Genomic DNA, 18,204 nt, shown 5'->3' on the forward strand with positions numbered 1-18,204 from the left:
CTGGACACTACGCTGACAGACAGAGCAAACCCTATTGCCTAGAGATTGTTTGGTCTTTACCAGAATGTTTACACCTCTCCAAAGGAACTATACAATCTATGGAAGTATGCAAGGGTTACCTTAAAGTAGACTAAACATCACCATTGTGAATGTGGCCTCTGCAAGTATAGTCTGACAGGTGGGTGGTGAGGTGCTAATTTCCAGACTACATTTGTCCAGTCAAGTCTCAGGAAACACATCGTACTGAATTCCCAATATCTCCTTATTAACTGCCCAAGCTCATTGACTTTTAACATAAGATGCACCTTTTAACCTGGTGCATCTTATGTTTGTGCTGTATCCCAAAATCTGTAAAAATGTCAAGCAATTTTAGTAAGCGTTCTGCTTGATTGAGTGTTGGACCATTTCCCGCGGTCTAGGTGCGTAATATGAGGAGAAAATGGAAGAGTAGCTGAGAGAGGTGTATGTAAAGATACCAGATGTTTTTTTTTTCATGCATCACCGTCTCTGTTGATCTGTGAGTCCATGCACATCCATATCACCGCTATGGTGAAAACACAAGTAAGCAAATGAATTCTGAGCTTACCATCATCTTGGGAGGACTAACAAAATAACTACAACTGCTGGATATTGGTGTGAATGGGGCGGTTAAAGCTAAGTTGCGAGCACCATGGGAGCGATGGTGAACACACCTTCATAAAGACTAGGAGGCCGTTTCTGGCGAGTTACATCACCATGTGTGTGGATGCCTGGGCAAACGACAACGATTGCTGTCCCAATTTTGCAAAAGCTGATATCAGCGTTGGACAGCTGCCCAGCAACGAGACTGACTCTGACAATGAAGAGAGAGCACCGGGTATACTTCAGGCAAAATTGTTCAACTGTCTAATTCCGACACAGAAGATTATGACTTTGACAGATTTATTACAACAGACTGCTAAAAAAAAAAAAAAAAAAAAAAAAAAGTGTGTTTTTTTAAAATAACTACCGGTACTGTTGTTGAAAAAAGTTCAACCAAACTCAGTTCTGGTTTTGCTCCCAATTACGCGGTGCGGCTTATGAGTGACCCGAAGACAAAAATGGACTTTGTAATTGAGGCTGCACCTTATAATGTAGTGTGCCTTGTGGGCCGAAAAATACGGTCCTTTGAAATTATCCTGATTTAAGATTTCAGGGCTGTTTACAAGGGAACTAATCTATTCTAATCTGGTGTGTACATGCACTTTTAAGCACAATGGTCCTGTCTGACATGCGCAGAAAGATGTTTGCATCATGGGATTTATTAATGATAAAGAGGTCACAGTTGTGGATTTTGCAGTCCTATCAAGCAGCATCTTGACACTCATGTGCTCCTACTCCAAACAAGGAAAAGGAAAAGGCGTAGAGACAGAGTGTGAATTAAAAATGAATTGTCCAGTGAATTTGTTTGTTCGCTGTCATCTTCTTGAGTGCAGAAACATCCCTCGTTGTGTTTTTAAGTCTAGTCGGAGCATACGCTGTGAGAACACAACCTGACAACCTTCATGATGTTTACATGATACAACGATCGACATTGTATCTCATTATGGATGTTCAAAAAATGCTTGATAATGATTTAAACATTAAATTGCATAATAATCTGATGCCTGTTCATTATTGTTCCATTTCATATGTTTGGATGATTAAAGTCTCAAAAATGTGGGCTGGCCCTCTGTTTTTGACAAGCTGTGTGCTTATGGAAACAGGTACAATCATCACAAGTTACAGAGTTTAAGAAACATTTTCTTTTTTTAAAAAAGAAATAAACTACAGTTATTTGTGAGAAGAAAAACTGCTGGCATCGAGCTTCACTTGTTGATGGGAACAAGGATGGAACAGAAGCAATCATGGAAGTGTACTGTCTAAGAAAAATATATTGCATGCCTGTAAGTCCTAAGGGGTTTTGTTCTTGGAAAGTGCTGTTTCTGGGACTCTTATCAGACACTGAGCAACGTGAGATACCTGTGACGGTCAACATGCTTGAAGACCAAGTACTTCATCTCTGCTCGCTGGTGCAGAGCAGTCAGGCACATCACTGTGGCAAGAAAAAAGTGACTGCTCCCATCTCAAACCAGCTGATATGTGGGATGAGTTAGACGGAGGGGGAACATTGCATAAGCTCAAGAGCATGCTCTAATCGTATCAAAGACTTCTACAAACAAACATGGGTGAACTGTGATTGATGGGAGCACAGTTAATGGGACTCCAATCCAACACAGTGTGAGAAGGGAGGGTGCCGGGGACCAGAGATCAATAGCAGCTCGGAAGCATGTTAGAGAATCATACTGAATCAGACTGATGACAGCTGGTGCTGATGTATTTTCTAATCTAATTTTAACACAAAGCAACTCAGCGATAGCGCTGCCACAAAACTGAACTTAATCCACGTGGGCCAACAGTATCAGAGCTGTTGAGAGCGAACTGCATTCCTGCAGCAGGTGTAAGTGGGGGTAGCAGTGTGGTTTTTATCTTTGATTTTCAATTCATGCTCTATGCCATGAAAGTGCATTGAATTATTCATCTTTAGCGGCAATCGCACATATTTCAATATTTCAGGCACAAGAAACACTTTTAGTCTACTGTCAAGCTTGGACATACACTTAGTCTGACACCTCCAAATAGATGCCGAAAGAATCAGACCGAGTGTATGTAATTGCCACTCCAAAATTCCAAGATGCATATATGATGTCGTCGCTTTGCAAGCAGGCGTGAAAACGTTGCCAATAGTTTCCCTTCCTGTCCTCCATCTAACTGGACTGTAGCACAGAGTGCTCTGCCAGAGAGAGCAGCCACAACACAGACAGGGCACAGACATTCATTGTAGGAAGGCTTAATTTGTGCATGAGCAATTTAAGTCAGTGTGGTCATGTTTGTGCGTGTTAGCCTTTACTGGGCTTGTAACCATAAATACACGTTAAATACTGCTCGCCATGTGGTATGTAAATGGTGTACACTGCCCTGCATCTTTACAGCAGATAATTTAATCTCTATATTCATTATTCTAAAGCTGTTTAAGGCAATGGGTTGTGAGAGCTGAGCTGGAAAACAAATTAAGCAGAGGGCTAAACATTTTCTGTCGTCTGGTTGGCTACATGAGCATTTTGTGTTTGGATTAATGAATAAAAACTGATTAGAATTACAAAAGCGTGCATTAAAATGAAACACCTCAGTGGTTTGAAATTTCTTAATTCTCTTTTAAGAAGGATCCAGTGCAGCATCACCAACTGGACTTAGGTTTGTCAGCTGAATGAAGCTTGTTGGGGGATGGATGAATCCCTCCCCTGTTCTGGTTTACTCGGCCAAGGCTGCATGATGGGGCACTGAGCCCTCGCTCTGTGCCAGGTGGCAGCTGGGAGAAAGAGTCCCCAGCCAGGCTTCAGCAGCCCTCTCAGGTCCTCTGGCCACCACCATTGCCACTTGGGGGATTCGACATCTCGACACCGGCACTTCTGACCAATCTGTAGGTCAGAAGTGCTGGCGTCCATTGCAATTTTTTTTTTCCTCCTTGTTCTGTTGTTTGTGTGTGCGTGTGTGTGTGTGTTTTCACTTTAATCACAAAGCAGTGGTACACCACAGTAAAGCATTCATCTTCTGCACTGCTCACCTAAATTAATTTCTGATGTGTCTGCTGTGGACAACAGCAGGAAATGTTTTCAGCCCACATAAAGCGATGAATCAAATCTTAATGCATACAAGCACATGCAAGCTCATAAATCACCTGTGCTATCTACATATTGGCGATGTAATATTTGAAAGGGATTGTGTCGGGAAATACAATTTGAAAGAAAAAGATCCTCTCAACAGTAAGAAAGTGTGCTTGCTGTTTGATATTAAGGACCAGATGATCTTTTATTTTTTCTTTAAATTGTCCTGATATGTAAACCTTTACCATGTCTTAAAATGAGGTTGATAGAAACCAAAACAGACAAAAGTAAATTACCAATCAATCATGTCATGATTTACTTAAAGCTGGGGTAGGTAATGTTGGGGAGCATTTTCTCAGTCATGTTTGCTTTCTGAGTTTATTCTTCACTACTTTTTATTTTCTTCCTAACACACCATTTATATGCAGGGTGTGGCTATCGGGTAGAAGAAGATTACGAAATGTAAGAAATGAACAACTCCATTTCGGTCTCAACATTTGAATTGGTCAGAGTTTTTCAGATTTACAGTAAACTGAGGGGTCTAACTATATTTCTTATTGTTCATGATTACAAAATGTACAGACTACTATCAGGACGAAGAACCACTTCACCCAGAGTAAAGAAAAAATGTCTCTGAGCAAGATTACCAACTTTAGCTTGAAGACAAAATGAGTAAAGCAGTGTGTGTGAAAGGAAGAACACACAATTCAACAACTTTTAGAACTCGTTTTCATAGAAGTATCTGCTGTTGACTGTATGACATTATCAATCTCTCACATAGCTCTAGGCCCAATTTAATTATGTACAACTATCATATGGTTCTGCTTCAGAATCTCAGTGGGATTGAGGTCTTGACAAGTTGATCATGAAAATACTTTGATCCTGTTTTGTTTTTCAGCCATTCTGATGTAGATATGCGTGGTATGGGATCAATGTGCTGTCAATCTACATTTTAGTGGTCAGACAAATGTTCCCCAATTTAAACCTAAAAATGAACATCCAAGTCCTGTGGCTGTGGAATAAATGCAAATTATGACTGCTCCATCACCATGCTTGGAAGTTCATTTTGGAGATTGTGCTTTGCTTCAGTCCTATTCAGAGCAACTTTGCACCCTCTTGCCATGTTCTTTTTTCTCTGCTCTCTGGGGAAAACCTGCTGGAATCTCCACTCCTTGGAACACTAATATTTGTTTGACATATTTTCCACTGGTGTATAATATTTCTCACTGTAACATATTATCTATAACATTTGGAAATAGTTTTCGAAACACTCTCCACAAATAATAGGCGGCGACAAATGTTTCTCTGACATCATCACTAATATCCTTTCTTCTTAGTATTGCGTTAGTTGAATAGTCCAGATCAGCAAACTTATCAAGACATGTTGAGGATTAGATTACGTTTCATTATATCTCAAAATGTAAAGTTTCAGAACTGAAATAGAGTAGCCTACTACTACTTTACCATGACTGTAGTTGAATGATGAATACTACGTTTTGAAATGTGTCATGTCAAAATACAAAGTTATGATAAGCTTAAACCCCATCCAGTGATGGTCGTAACACACACTAGCCAATATTTATCAGCACAGTATCAGATTCTTCATGCATAGCATATTCCAAATCTAATGAAGTGATTGTTCATTGTGTGTGATACCACCAGTGCAGCCTGGCAGGCCAGACCCGCTCGCTGTACCAGAGTCTGGAGACTCTCTCCCATCAACAGATTTCTTGGTCAAAACAAGCGCAAAGTAAACCAATCAGAAAATTGGCGGACGTGACGTTAGTAAAGCAGTAGCCTACAATGTTTGGAAGTGTTCAGTAGAGCGAAAGCAACAGAAGAAAATAAACATGGCGTGCAGTACAGAAGACATAAATAACCTGTGTCGTTTTTGCTGTAAAAACCTGAGGCTATATGGCGTTATTGGCAACTTGGTGTTCCCTTTTTAGTCTAATCCTAAATCAGACACTACAGCAAAAAGAAACTAACACCCGCTACGTCCGTGCATCATCTTGAATGTTTTGAAGAATACGTGGTGACGCAAGGCAAGAGTATCCTCAGATCAATCAATCAGAGTGGCCGGTTTGTTTAAGATCGATGCAAATCTCCATGAAGGGGAAGCACTCCAGACGGAGTTGCTCTGTAGTGAATATGTAGGAATATATAGAGCACTCCAGTCCAGCATGCTAGGCTACCTCAAGTGTGCCCTCCCCCTCGAAATGTAAGACTGCAAAATTGTCAGTATCTTCATAACTAAAGAGGATAGTTATTTTTTGGTGGCTAATGTTCACAGCTGTGACAAAAAAATTATAAAACAAAAATCTGTTCCCAGCGAGAGCCAAATTGAGGTATTTACACAACACTTGTTTTATCTTAGCTTCATGACACTTGATCACAACAAAAAAAAATCTAAATGTGAGGCTTGAAAAATAAGACACACACGCATATATATGTATGTATATATATATATATATATATATATATATATATATATATATATATATATATATATATATATATATATATATATATATGTCTTATTTTTTAAGCCTCATGTCTATTTTTATTTTATATATTCTTTTTTTTCTGTTATAGATTTGATTCACTGCTGTAACAAAGCACCTATGACCGAATTTGTTTCTCTCACCGAGATAATGCCAAATTCAGATTTTAATGCAGACATGGATTTTACAAAATACTTAGTAAGTTCAGTCCTGATCAGACCCCTGCTCATCCTCTGGGGGCAAGATTTAAAACAGTTGTGGCAGACACTCCAAGAAAATCAGAAACTAAGTGTGGTGAAAAATGAATAAGCTTCATTGTGTGGCCATGAGGTTAATCACATAAAACATCCCCATCTTTGGGCAGGAATGGGCTAGATGCCAGTAGTAGTGCTAGCAATTAAAAAATGTTGTAACATTTTCGTGACATTACATATTATACAAACTCAGCTCCTCTCAAAATACCCCACACACTGCAGGATCTCTCGCCACAGATATTGCATGTTTTGGACCAGACAAAATCATTCTTAACCTATTCATTACCAGTGGTACACTCTATCCCCATCAAGTGAAAAGAGGATTTTAAGGGGTTAACACACCCCACACCAGACAATGTTGTCTGCTAACATCTGAAAACCAACCATTTGCTGGCTTTGAGCGTAAAGGGGACTTAAATCTACCCCATTATCTTGAAGTGTGTACCTGTGCTTAGTTAACTCTTTTATAGCATCTATCCTTTCAGCCATTTAGAAAACTTCTTTCACTGGAGGCACATGCAATTCTGATATAAGGTTATTACTTGGATCCTTATATTCTAAAAATGTGTGATTTTTTTATCTTCTAAAGCTTAATTAACAACATTACATACAGTATATACATTATATACAGTAAAGTGTAAGAGATAATGAAGACTATCTGTTTAATGCATGATCCTTGTCAAAGATAACATCTATCCACCTATCTATCTATCTATCTATCTATCTATCTATCTATCTATCCAAAAATAAATCATAGCAGGTACAGCCTTTTTCAAGCAAACCATAAAAATGGGTCAAACCAACCCAGACAACACACATGGGTTAAATGAACAAAGAGAACCTGCAGCTCTGGAGACGAAGTCTAGACATAATGGAGGAGGTGAGGGCAACTGTGTAATCTCAAGTGTAAGGATACTCTAGGTGTGCACACAATGTTATGCACACATTATCTCCTCAGGGTGCTGCCTCCATCCAGATAGCTGTTCACCCTTTCAATCTGACAGAGCAATAGCCACTGATGGAGACCCTATCACCCTATGAGACCCTTTAAAAAAGAGGTTTGGTTAACTTTAGATTTACAGACACACTAACTTTAGCTTTTACCATCAAAAGTAGGACATGTTAAGCGCACTCTTCATAAAGAGACCATCTCTTTCTTCTTCTACATCACTTGTTGCTAATAGTGAGCATGAGTGTAGAATTTTCCACTTCCACAAGGCCCATTACATCACCCTCACATTGAATTTTATGATGCATTTGATCTTATGTGTCACCTTCTGATGACCTCATACTCAACACAACTTATGAGAGCACTGTGTCCCATCTGGTGCCCTCATGATCCCTATTTTCATTAGCATATTAGGCAATAAAACAGTTATGCTTTACAGCATTAATTATTTATCTGCACCTCTTTTAAACAGTCGCTCAGCTCTTGGATTCATCTACATCAAGATGATTTTTCTCTGAAGAAAAAACATATTGATTCATTATTCACATTCTAAATTATGTAACATTTTGCAAAAATCCAATTCTAAAGCCCATGCCACTCACATAATTAAGTCTTCCCAGACTTAAACCAAAGAACATCATGTGGGTCAAAACTATGGGCCCTCCTCCCATTGGTAATCAATGCTACAAGTCAATTTACAGCCACTGACTTTCACAACCTGAGCAAATCCATTACTGATTCAATTGTAACCCATTAAGCCTGTGAGAGGTGATATTTCAGTCAACACTATCAAAAATCCAACAGCTTCATTCGATAAGTTTGTTCTGTAGGAGCCAGCGCAGTTCGAATTTCCCACTGTACACCATAATAAGGCACAGTCAACCTCTGGCCTGAGATAAATTTAAAGGCTCAATGACAGCAACAGTCAGCTGACAGCACCAGATAGATGTGTCAGCCATTTTAATGCCTTTTTATAGCTCATAAAAGACCGAATGCCAGTTAGCAAAAACGCTGCCTATGCACTTGCCTGTACAATCCTAAGAAGTCCTGTCCAGTCCTGAATAAATGATGTTGAAAATTCTTCTAGCAGGGAGTGTAGAGGTTTATTTGCTTTGCTTAATCTACTCCTTCACAAGCAGAAACAGACATCCACCTCATCCTACCAGTTTCTAAGCTCTTCTGATTATTTGTCTGGATGTATCGCCAAGAATAACTTGAAAAGAAAAAGTCAATGAAGAGCACCTGAAGTAGAGTTCACCAGGCAGGAAACCCAAAACCAACGCCAGCCGGTGCATGTATGAGATCAAACAGAGCTGACCAGTGCGTCATGTCCCATTTAAACCACATTCCCTCTCATCCAGTCTTCAAACCTGGTTTAAAAATGACTTTACATGTGTTTTCTTCAAACATTGAGTAAAGAGAGAAAAATGTGTGGGCCACTTCCCATTTCGAGGTACACTTATTGCTGATGTGGACACTTTTGCTGCCATGACAGAGCAGGATGTGGGAAGAAAATGGAGCTACAGAAGAAGGTTTTGCAGCTGACAGGCCCGGTTTCAGTTAATAAAAAAGGCCTAAAACACCTATGAAAACAGAATACAGTCCAACATTTGAAGGTCAGCCGTTCATCTCAACAAAACAGTTCCCTTTTAAGTTAAACAACAGCCCAGTGTTCTTATACAGTGGCTTGCAGTTTGGGAATCAGCTGCCAAAATTTCAGCAAAAAAATTACTTGATGCCCACAGGGCATAAAGTTAAAGAACAATTCCTGTTTTTAGACATGTAATTTCTTATTTAATTAAAGAGTCAAGTATCAAAACTGGAAAAATAACCTGAGGCTGAAAGCCAAAAAAAAAATGTTTGTATTAATATAACAAATACAGTATAAACTTTCAGTTCATGTTCAGTGTTTTCAGCCCATTCCTAATGTAATAGACTTCTTGTTCCATTAAATTCTTGGATAGTCTTGCATGTAATTCCTTTGCAAAGAAAATAAAAAGACTTTCAATTATGCTTCACTTCAGGACACAGCGAAGGCCATGCCAACCCTTCAGCCTGTGGTAGTCTATTCAGGATTTTGAAATGTGTTTAAGATCATTACCTTTTTACAGAAACCTCAAAAATAACTGCTCAACGGTCTTACCTTGTCTTTTCATCCCTTTTGACACCTTATTTTCTCTGAACACTGATTTCTTTTTTTTTTTCTTTGACATATTGCAGATATACATCATATGGCTCTTCTGTGAAGGTGATATTGAAAAAAGTACCACAGACGTAGCGTGGTCCATACCTCCATTACTTTCCTTAAACAAGTATTACTTGTTATAACTTAAGAGGAATACACTGCTGACGTTGGAAAATGAGTACAACGACTCTTATGCCACCAATCTAACTGGACCAAGCACTGCTGCAAGACCAGCAAAAGAACAAGACAGAGATTACGCAGGAAACACAGCAGCAACACACCAGTGTCTTCCAAATCTGTCTATAGGCCTTTTGTGTTCAGATTTCCATTTGCCTTTCTAGCTATTTCAGAAAGGCAGCTCTCTCTGAAAGTTTTTTGATCTTCCTGAAAACTTTCAAAGTGAAATTATTCCTTTCAACTGCAAACTCTAAACTACATTACAAATTAAACGCTTTTCAGCTTTCACCTCCTTGGTAGGCCCTCTTATTCTTATTTTTAGAATGCTACTCAGTAGCTTGGAGATGTATTCATGCCAGTTTTAAACTTCTCTTACTGGTTACTCCAAACAATGGCAATAGCTCCTAAAGGTCTAGCAACATAAGGTTAAAGGTTATCCATCATTTTAAGTCTTCTAGGGATTTCAAACTTTTGCATAAACTCTTTTTTTCTTAATTATATAAACCTGTAAAAAATAAATAAAGACATAAATAAAATAGAACCTATTAAAGGCTACTGGAGATAAAGTGATATTGTGAGTTATTCACAGTAGCTGAAATTATGCTGAAAATATTACATAAGAAAGCGTGTATTTTTCAAAAGGCCTCAGAGAGACATCCAATGATTTTCAAAGTGTGACTTGAGGTAATCTTCAGTTGCAATCCGTCTTATGCTGCGGTAACAACAAATTGCTTTTAAGTTTTCTATTCAGTGCAGAGAGACTGAACATCTATAGTACATCATAGTTGTTGTTCCAGCCATTTTTTATTCTCCCCATTTTATCCTCTCCCTCCTGTCAAAATCCATCCAGCAGGTGTCCTCAAACTCTCCTGCTGCATCTACCTGACTTCCACTCCCATCTGTTTCCAATTCCCCCACCAGAACCTCGTGCATACATACCTGCCATTCTGCCTGAGGTTTGTCAACCATGTGGCCTTTTAGGCTGCGTATGTTGTTCAGTTCTTGTCATTTGACACCTGTTCTTGCTTCCTGTAACTGCTTACCTGCCTGCCTTACCTTTAAAACTGCATTTACCACATTAGCTTAATAAAAAACACAGAACTCTTCCAGCCTGCCAGGTTTCTGCCAACACTCAGGTCTTCTTCTTCCCTTCTCCTGTGGTGTGAAATGTGACAATATATTTAATTTAGTGGCACAACACAAAGTGAGTTGCAGATTGTGTAGGTGAATTAACTGTTCCATCTACTTTTCACAAAAAAAAGTCCCATTTGTTATGGCTAATTCACTCTGTTCAGGTTGGAACAACATTATTAACAGATCTCAAATTAAAATCTGTGTCAGCGCACATTCCTGGAAAACTACTGATCTGGGTTTTTGTGACTTAGGGAATAATTTCTGCATTAGAGATAGTGCTGTGCAGTCAGAGTAGGCATCATTCAGTTTCAATAGTTAGTGGTGTAGTGGTTTGCACTGTGGCCTCACAGCAAGAAGGTTGCTGGTTCAATCCTTGGTTTGGGCAGTGGGCTCACACTGTCAAAAGACATACTAGACTAGTTGGTTACCCTAATTTGCCCCTAGCAATGAGTTGAGCATGAGTGGTTATTTGTCTTGATGGACTGGTGAGCTGTCCCGGGTGTACCCTGCCTTTCACCCTGGAGCTGGGATAGGCTCCAGCTTCCCCCCAATCCTTCACTGGATTAAGCAGTTGGGAAAATGAATAATCTTTCCGATTTGAAACATATTGCATTTAGTACTTTTCATAGCTCACTAAAATGACTCAACCTCACCAGTCAGAAAAGCTGCACAACTTACCCTTGCGCTGTACATTCGAGGTTGCAGGCCTAAACCTGCACTGCCTTTTCCTCTCATATCGTCTCAGCGATGTGTTTATTCATGTTTATTCTGTTCTCTCATATAAAATCATTTACATAAAAAGGATGATTGCTATACTGCATTTTTACATTACTGCAATGGTCAACATATGATCACAGAGCATTAGTGAATCGGTGCTCTGCTCTCAAAATTGAATTACATTCTAAGTGGAGGGATGAGCTTGCTAGATGGGATGAAACTATTTTCAATGTCTTTCTTTTGAGGAAAAACATCAACATTGTCATGACATACAAGGTTAAATAGTCTAAATTTAATAACTAGCTTTGCAAATTTTTCATGGTGTTTTACTATCTGGATTGTGTTACATTAAGCAGGCACTTACCTGCCTGCACATTTAAATGACCATTTGCGTGTCTGGAACAATTCATGACTGTCTGCCTACCGGACCCTAGATCTTATGGCACATGCCTGATTATAGATGATGCAAGATCTAGAGCAGCTCTAGATCTTGCATCAAACTTGGAGCAGCTCTAGAGCTGTTCCAAGTTTGAGTTAAATTGATCTTGTATTTTCTTTGCCCTTGGCCAAGCTTGCCATGAACAATCCTCTCTGGCAGGTGCCAACACATGTGCTATCCACTCCAAACAAGTTGCTATGTTCATGACGCTCATAGTGGACATCATTGGCTTGTTCATTACTTCAGACTCAGGAACTCTGTCTTGCCATTTTAAGCCTGACATATGATGTAAAAACACATTAGGTTTTTTTTTTTTTTTTTAAAGTGACAATAACTGGTCAAAGTCTCAGATGCATGGGTTACAAAAAAGGGATTAGTTAGTCATAGGTTTATTTAGTTCCCATCTATATTCATTTGTTTGTCCTTTGGTCTTCCAAAACCTGCAATTACATGGCAAATGTTCAATGGTAAATGCTCCATCAGTCATAGATTTCTTCTAAAGTTTCCTATAAGGTTTAACATTACATCAGTGTAATCTGTGATACAACAGCTTCAAACAATTTTCAGTTTGATTGGCATCAGTGAAATCCAGTTGTCTTTTTCTGAAGTTGATCGGGTGTGAATCTTTTGAACAGCAACAAACCTACCTTCATGAAAGCATCCAGAATTTTTTACTATATGATTAAGAATAAGGAGAACCCCAAGGCTCAAATGTAAAATCTGTACGGAGAAAATAAGCCATGGATGTACAACCACATAAAAGTTCAGTACAAACAAATAAATAAGCATAAGAAAGCAAGGTTGCTAAAATGAGAGCTGGCAAAAGCATGCAGCCAATCATGAGCCAGCAGTATACATAAGAAATGTTATCAAGCATGAGGAATTCCTGACACTGCATTGGATGATCATGTTTTTCCACTGTAGAGTACCGAAGTATCAAAAAAGCCAGTTTGGTTGATTATTGTTTGGAAATTCTCCCAAGAAGTTAGTGTAAGCATCAGTGGTTGTTTGTCTGTCGTGATTGACTGGTAACCTGTCCAGGGTGTGCTTTGCCTCTCGCCTCATAGCCGCTGGGATAGCCTCCAGTGACCCTGCATGGAACTAGCAGCAAGGATGTTATTCATAACCCGTTTACTGCAAACACCCACTGGTTCCTTGTGAATGCCAATGGTTACCAAAGAATTACACCACCAAACTGGAAGGACACACCAAAAAGGTTTTTAAACAAAGGTTTGTGGGAGATACCGGATAAAACTGCAATAAAATATTGGCATGAATAAATGACATCACAAGTTTGTTTTGATAACAATTAAAAAGCAATGCAGGTCACAGCATGAGGGGGAGACAATGTGACCTGGTGCACAAAGATTTAATACGGAAATAAATGTCACCGTTCCCAGTGTGTTTCAAATAAATGGGTTTTATAAATAAAGCTACAAATGTTAAACATTTATAGCTTTTATTATAATTATTATTTTTATTGTTTAAATTGCAGTTTTAAAATACAATCTTAAATTGCACCATAAGTGGTCTGTAAACTACTGTCTGGTTTATATAAACCCCATAGTAAGTTGAATTTATGTCTATATCCCATTGGACAAAAACAAGGTCTTAAACAACACTTGCTCATTTAATGCCTCTCTACTGAAAACCAAGACATCCTTCATATGTATCCTGATAAGCATAATGCAGTCTTGAAAATGTGCCTGGTTCTTGGTAACAGTATTTAATTAACATAAATTTATTGTCAATGAGGTCATTTTTGTCAGACAATGGAAAAGCGTGCATGCATGGACGTGATTGAAATAAGTCCATTTTACTTAAATGCACCTTTTTACACATTCTATAAAAGCACAGCTGACTCATGCACTGAGTGTTATCTATATTGTAAAGTGTCTATTTGTTCTATTATCTAACCAAAAATTGCTGAAGTATTCCCAATAAACCAGGACAATAATAATCCATTAGCAACTAAATGAATCCCTTTTTTGTAATTAAGGTGGCAAAACTGAGAGAAAAAAAAAAAAAGTCGTTTCGGCTTCTTTTTTTTTTTTCTTTTTTTTTTTTTACTGCATTGATTGCTACGCTACCACACTTCAACTACAACATTAGTATCAGTAAAATATTCATGATCATTGATCCTGAACATGCTGTTTTGGTTTAATTCCCGTATAAGACTGTAGGTTAAGTCCAAAATGTACTTTTTTTTTAATATATTTAGTAACAATCTTTAAATTTAATTAAGGATGCCAACTGGTCAACCTATGCACATAAAGACTAAATGATTTCTCACTCATTTCATCTTCCACAGCACACGCAGACACACAGGCACTTTCACTTGCGATAATATCTCACTATCTCACTTAATTAGTTCCTAAAGGCAGTCTTACCTGCATTAGTGGTCCTATCTGTGTCTTCCACAATACTATCAACTTTTAAATACGGTATACATTACAAACAACCTTGAGTTGTTTGCTTTTCATGATGCTTATCTACCTCTGAGGTCACTGCATGAGATTAAGGGTGTTTAGATTTTCTTTTTTTTTTTAATACAAAACAGAAAGCAGCGGCCAAATGTCTCACAGCATTGTGTCACATCAGCAGTTTGCTGCCACACCACATCGGCCAGGCCAGGTCAAAGTTAGATGGACACCGGTGATAAAGCAAAAACACACAGAGGAAGCATTTAATAGAGACAGTGCCATTCAAGGAAAAAGAGCTCTGGAAATGCCTCTAATTCATTCAAAGATAACCACTACTCACCATTTGGTGTTAAAATGCTGCTACGACGCGGTGAATTTATTTCGGACTAATTACGCTTACAAGCAGATTTGCTGCTGAAAGAGGAAATGCTATTATCATTACCGTCCATTAAGTAACAACTAATAGTACGTTCAATTATTTCTTGGTGCAAGTGGAGCAGGAAAGCAGGCAGAGATACACGCAGGTCCTAACTTTCCAATTGATGGTGTATGTACGACATGTTTGAATATCTCTGATCTCTCATTTAAACATTGTGAAAGCCCAGATGAGGCATTACGGTTGTACTTCATTTTTTTCACTTTGTGTCAAGCAACAGCAATAAAACTAAGTGTCACCCACTCCTCCACCTCGCTGCAGAGAGGGATGCTCTGAAGCAGCTAAAAGAGGCAAATCTATCTTTTCATTTCATGCACAGAGAGAAAGCACAGTGTTTATCTTGCCTACTGTGATTGCGAGGCAATCTCCAAGTCCCCTGTTCTTCAAGCTGTGCTGGAGGGAGGCACTTTGTGACATTTGTGACAGCCTTCCAACAAGCAGAGCAGCCTTGACACTCTACTCTGCTGGAGAATGTAAAACAGGAGGAGCTAAGCAAGACTTCAACGAGGGTACAATTATGTTTTTCATCTTTAAGTAAAAGGAAATAAAACAGTTGGAATGAATAAAAATGCAGGTTTTTACAGAAGACTTTATGCAAATTCAATAAGTGGGCTGTAAGATAGGCGCTTGTGTATAGCACACTGCTCATATTTTAACATGTTTTTACTCACACTGGAGCCCTGAAGGGGTAGAATGGAGAAGCTGATGAGTTCTTGGGCATAAATTCACATTTTATTATCCTTAAGTAGCCCACTAATAGTCCCTCCTTAGAAATGATAAATCATACATCAGTAATACTTTCAGTTGCTTAAATTGGTGCCTGCAAAGGGAACTGATGGCATGCAAATTGGACAGAAAAAACTGAAAATGCGTTTGAACTCTGTTCTGGAGGCTGCAGCGAGCTTAGCCTTTTATTTGGCATTTTTCTTAATGATTCTTCTGACTCCTCAGAAAATTTTGCCTTTTTTTTTTTCAAAAAGGATAAGCTGGAATTGTTTTTTGATCATTTATTATAAAGCAATAAAAACAGCAACAACTAGAAGGTCCCGACATGACTGCTGGGTTGCACCGCGCAATGTGGAGCTGGCGCAGAGCACAGTCCTATCAACAAAAACGACCTCGTGTGATGTTACAGCCATGTCACGGCTGAGACAGAAGCTTACAGCTGGAAGGGAGGCTACACACTCTCCGGAACAGGGCTTTTCACCTGCTGCATTGGACAGCGACGCTGCGCACCTGCAGTCACACACACACACACACACACGCCGAGTCTGTCCTGGCTCCTCGTCAATGTTCCTGAAAATGCTCAAACGCAGAAGCTGTGCCAAATGCACATGCAGCGCGCGACTGTACAGGTGGCATCATCCTCCGAGGTCAGGCATGCAGAACGCATCACCATGAAGTGTTTCCATCATCCTGAATACCAACAATGAGAAGAGACAGACTTCCAGAGAGGCATGGCACCGGACAGGCAGGCATGACGGGCATCTTTTCATTTTTCCACCCCTCTCCCAAACACCAACTCTTTATCATTCAGGAAAAAAAGGGGGTTGCTTTGGAAAGCAGCTTCCAATCCAACAACTGGACGTTTCAGTGCCAGCAACACACACCAGACCGCACCGACAGCGGCTCGTGGTGCCAAGTTTTTCACCGGACTGCGCATTCCCCGGCGGTTCCGCTCCTCCTTACCTTTCTCCTCGTCCGACACCTTGGAGGGCTCGGCGCATGGCAATAATCCCGATAAAATGGCTAGAAAGGCGATCAGGAAAAACTCCGACATGTTTCCGGAGAGCGGGCTAGAAGTAGCCACGGTGCTTCTCCTGGTCCGGGTCCGGGTCCAGTCTCCCCCTCCACCACCGCCCGGTTGGCGAGCGCCGTTATTCGGTGATGTCCAGCGGAACCAGTGCGCAGAAGAGTGCGGCTCTCCCCCCGACTCCCTGACACATGCACACCGCCGCTCCGCACAGCGAACAGACGCACCGGAGACGGCAGGAGGGATGAGAGTCAAAGGCAAGGAGGGAGGCAGGGGGGAGGGAGGGGGTGGGAGTGCAGCGAGATAAAGAAGGAGTACGTTTCCTGTCTTTTCTCAATTATTAAATGCCGTCAAGGTGACGCAGCTCCTATTAAATTAATCAGACCAGTTAGCAGTGGAGAGTGGAGTGGGTTTCATTCTAAGGCGCAGGGTTTTTATTTATTTTATTTTATTTTATTTTTTTTTGAGGAGGTCCTTAAAAAAAGGAAGAAAGTCAGTGAATGCAGTCTCCTCTTTTGCTGATGTCTCCAGTCGGATTCAGGCAGGATTGAGCTCCAGCCAACCTCTGTTCTTATTGCAGAATCACATAAGTCTCAAACCATGTCATGAAGCATGTTATGCTGGACTTCTTTTATCCCCAACGCTGGGAGAAAATAGGAAAAGCAAATTACTTGAAAGTATTTTTTACAAACCATTATGTCACACTTTACAGCCCCATTTTGTTCACTGTCAAAAGGTATGCCTTAGGAAATGGCAAGTGCACGTAGCACGGTGTGTTTCAGCTGGTTACAAACCACACAAGAAAATATTTCAAAGAAAGATTCAAAGTAAAGTCTAAATGTAGCCTTTTTAACATGATGATTCCAGCAGTGAAGTGTCTGAAAGATGCTTAAGATATTTTAAAAAAAAACAAAAAAAAACCGTCCAACATAATGAAATAATACTTTAAATAGGCTGGTTCAAATATATTACCAAGCCCCGAGGTAAAAGTTAGTGACTGTTTTGTGATTTGTATTCACTTTGGCACCAACAGTCTGCCAGAGCATTAACTGGAACAAAGGGACGTCTGAGCAGAATGTTGAGAGACTTTTCAAGGTGCTGCATCCTGGAGAAGATGTGAAGGCAGAAAGTAATAGAACTGAATGAAGCAAGCCAGCGTCAAAAGCTGAAAAAAAAATGGAAGCATCGGTGTGTTCCTAATGAAACTTTAAACATTTTAATAAGGAAATAGATTGTTTTGACCTTTAATGAGTCAATTTGTATACTTATAGCTAATTAATGGCTTCCATGTCAGCTTGTCTGCAGCGACTGTGTGATATAACTGTTCCCATTTGCTGCAGACCACAAAGGATCAATGTGTTCTTCTTCAGTCAAAAGCTTTCAGCCCAAAATCTTTAAAGGTTGGAAAAGAGAATTGCCATAATATATGTCTATAGTGCTTCACTGAATTTATAAAGGACTATAGCAAAGCTTCAGTGCAGCTGGACCACACATCAAATGAACAAAACTGTTTTCACGTCAGTGCAATCCCAGCCAAACTGCAACAAAGTTGAAAAGACTAAAAGATACTT

At 39.6% G+C, this 18,204-nt stretch overlaps 1 protein-coding gene across 1 annotated transcript in view; it reads right to left on the bottom strand.

Annotated features, from left to right (window-relative positions):
* lrp1bb (low density lipoprotein receptor-related protein 1Bb) overlaps nucleotides 1–16,660 on the bottom strand; it is a gene marked incomplete at both ends in the record, with an annotated part of 313,004 nt that extends 296,344 nt beyond the window's left edge. The window contains one exon of the mRNA XM_079254397.1: nucleotides 16,570–16,660. Coding sequence (XP_079110523.1) covers nucleotides 16,570–16,660 — 91 coding nt within the window. The remainder of the gene's footprint in view (nucleotides 1–16,569) is intronic.
* Nucleotides 16,661–18,204: the final 1,544 nt, after the last annotated feature.

Source organism: Telmatherina bonti (assembly GCF_933228915.1).
Source record: "Telmatherina bonti genome assembly, chromosome: 15".
Taxonomy (NCBI): Eukaryota; Metazoa; Chordata; class Actinopteri; order Atheriniformes; family Telmatherinidae; genus Telmatherina; species Telmatherina bonti.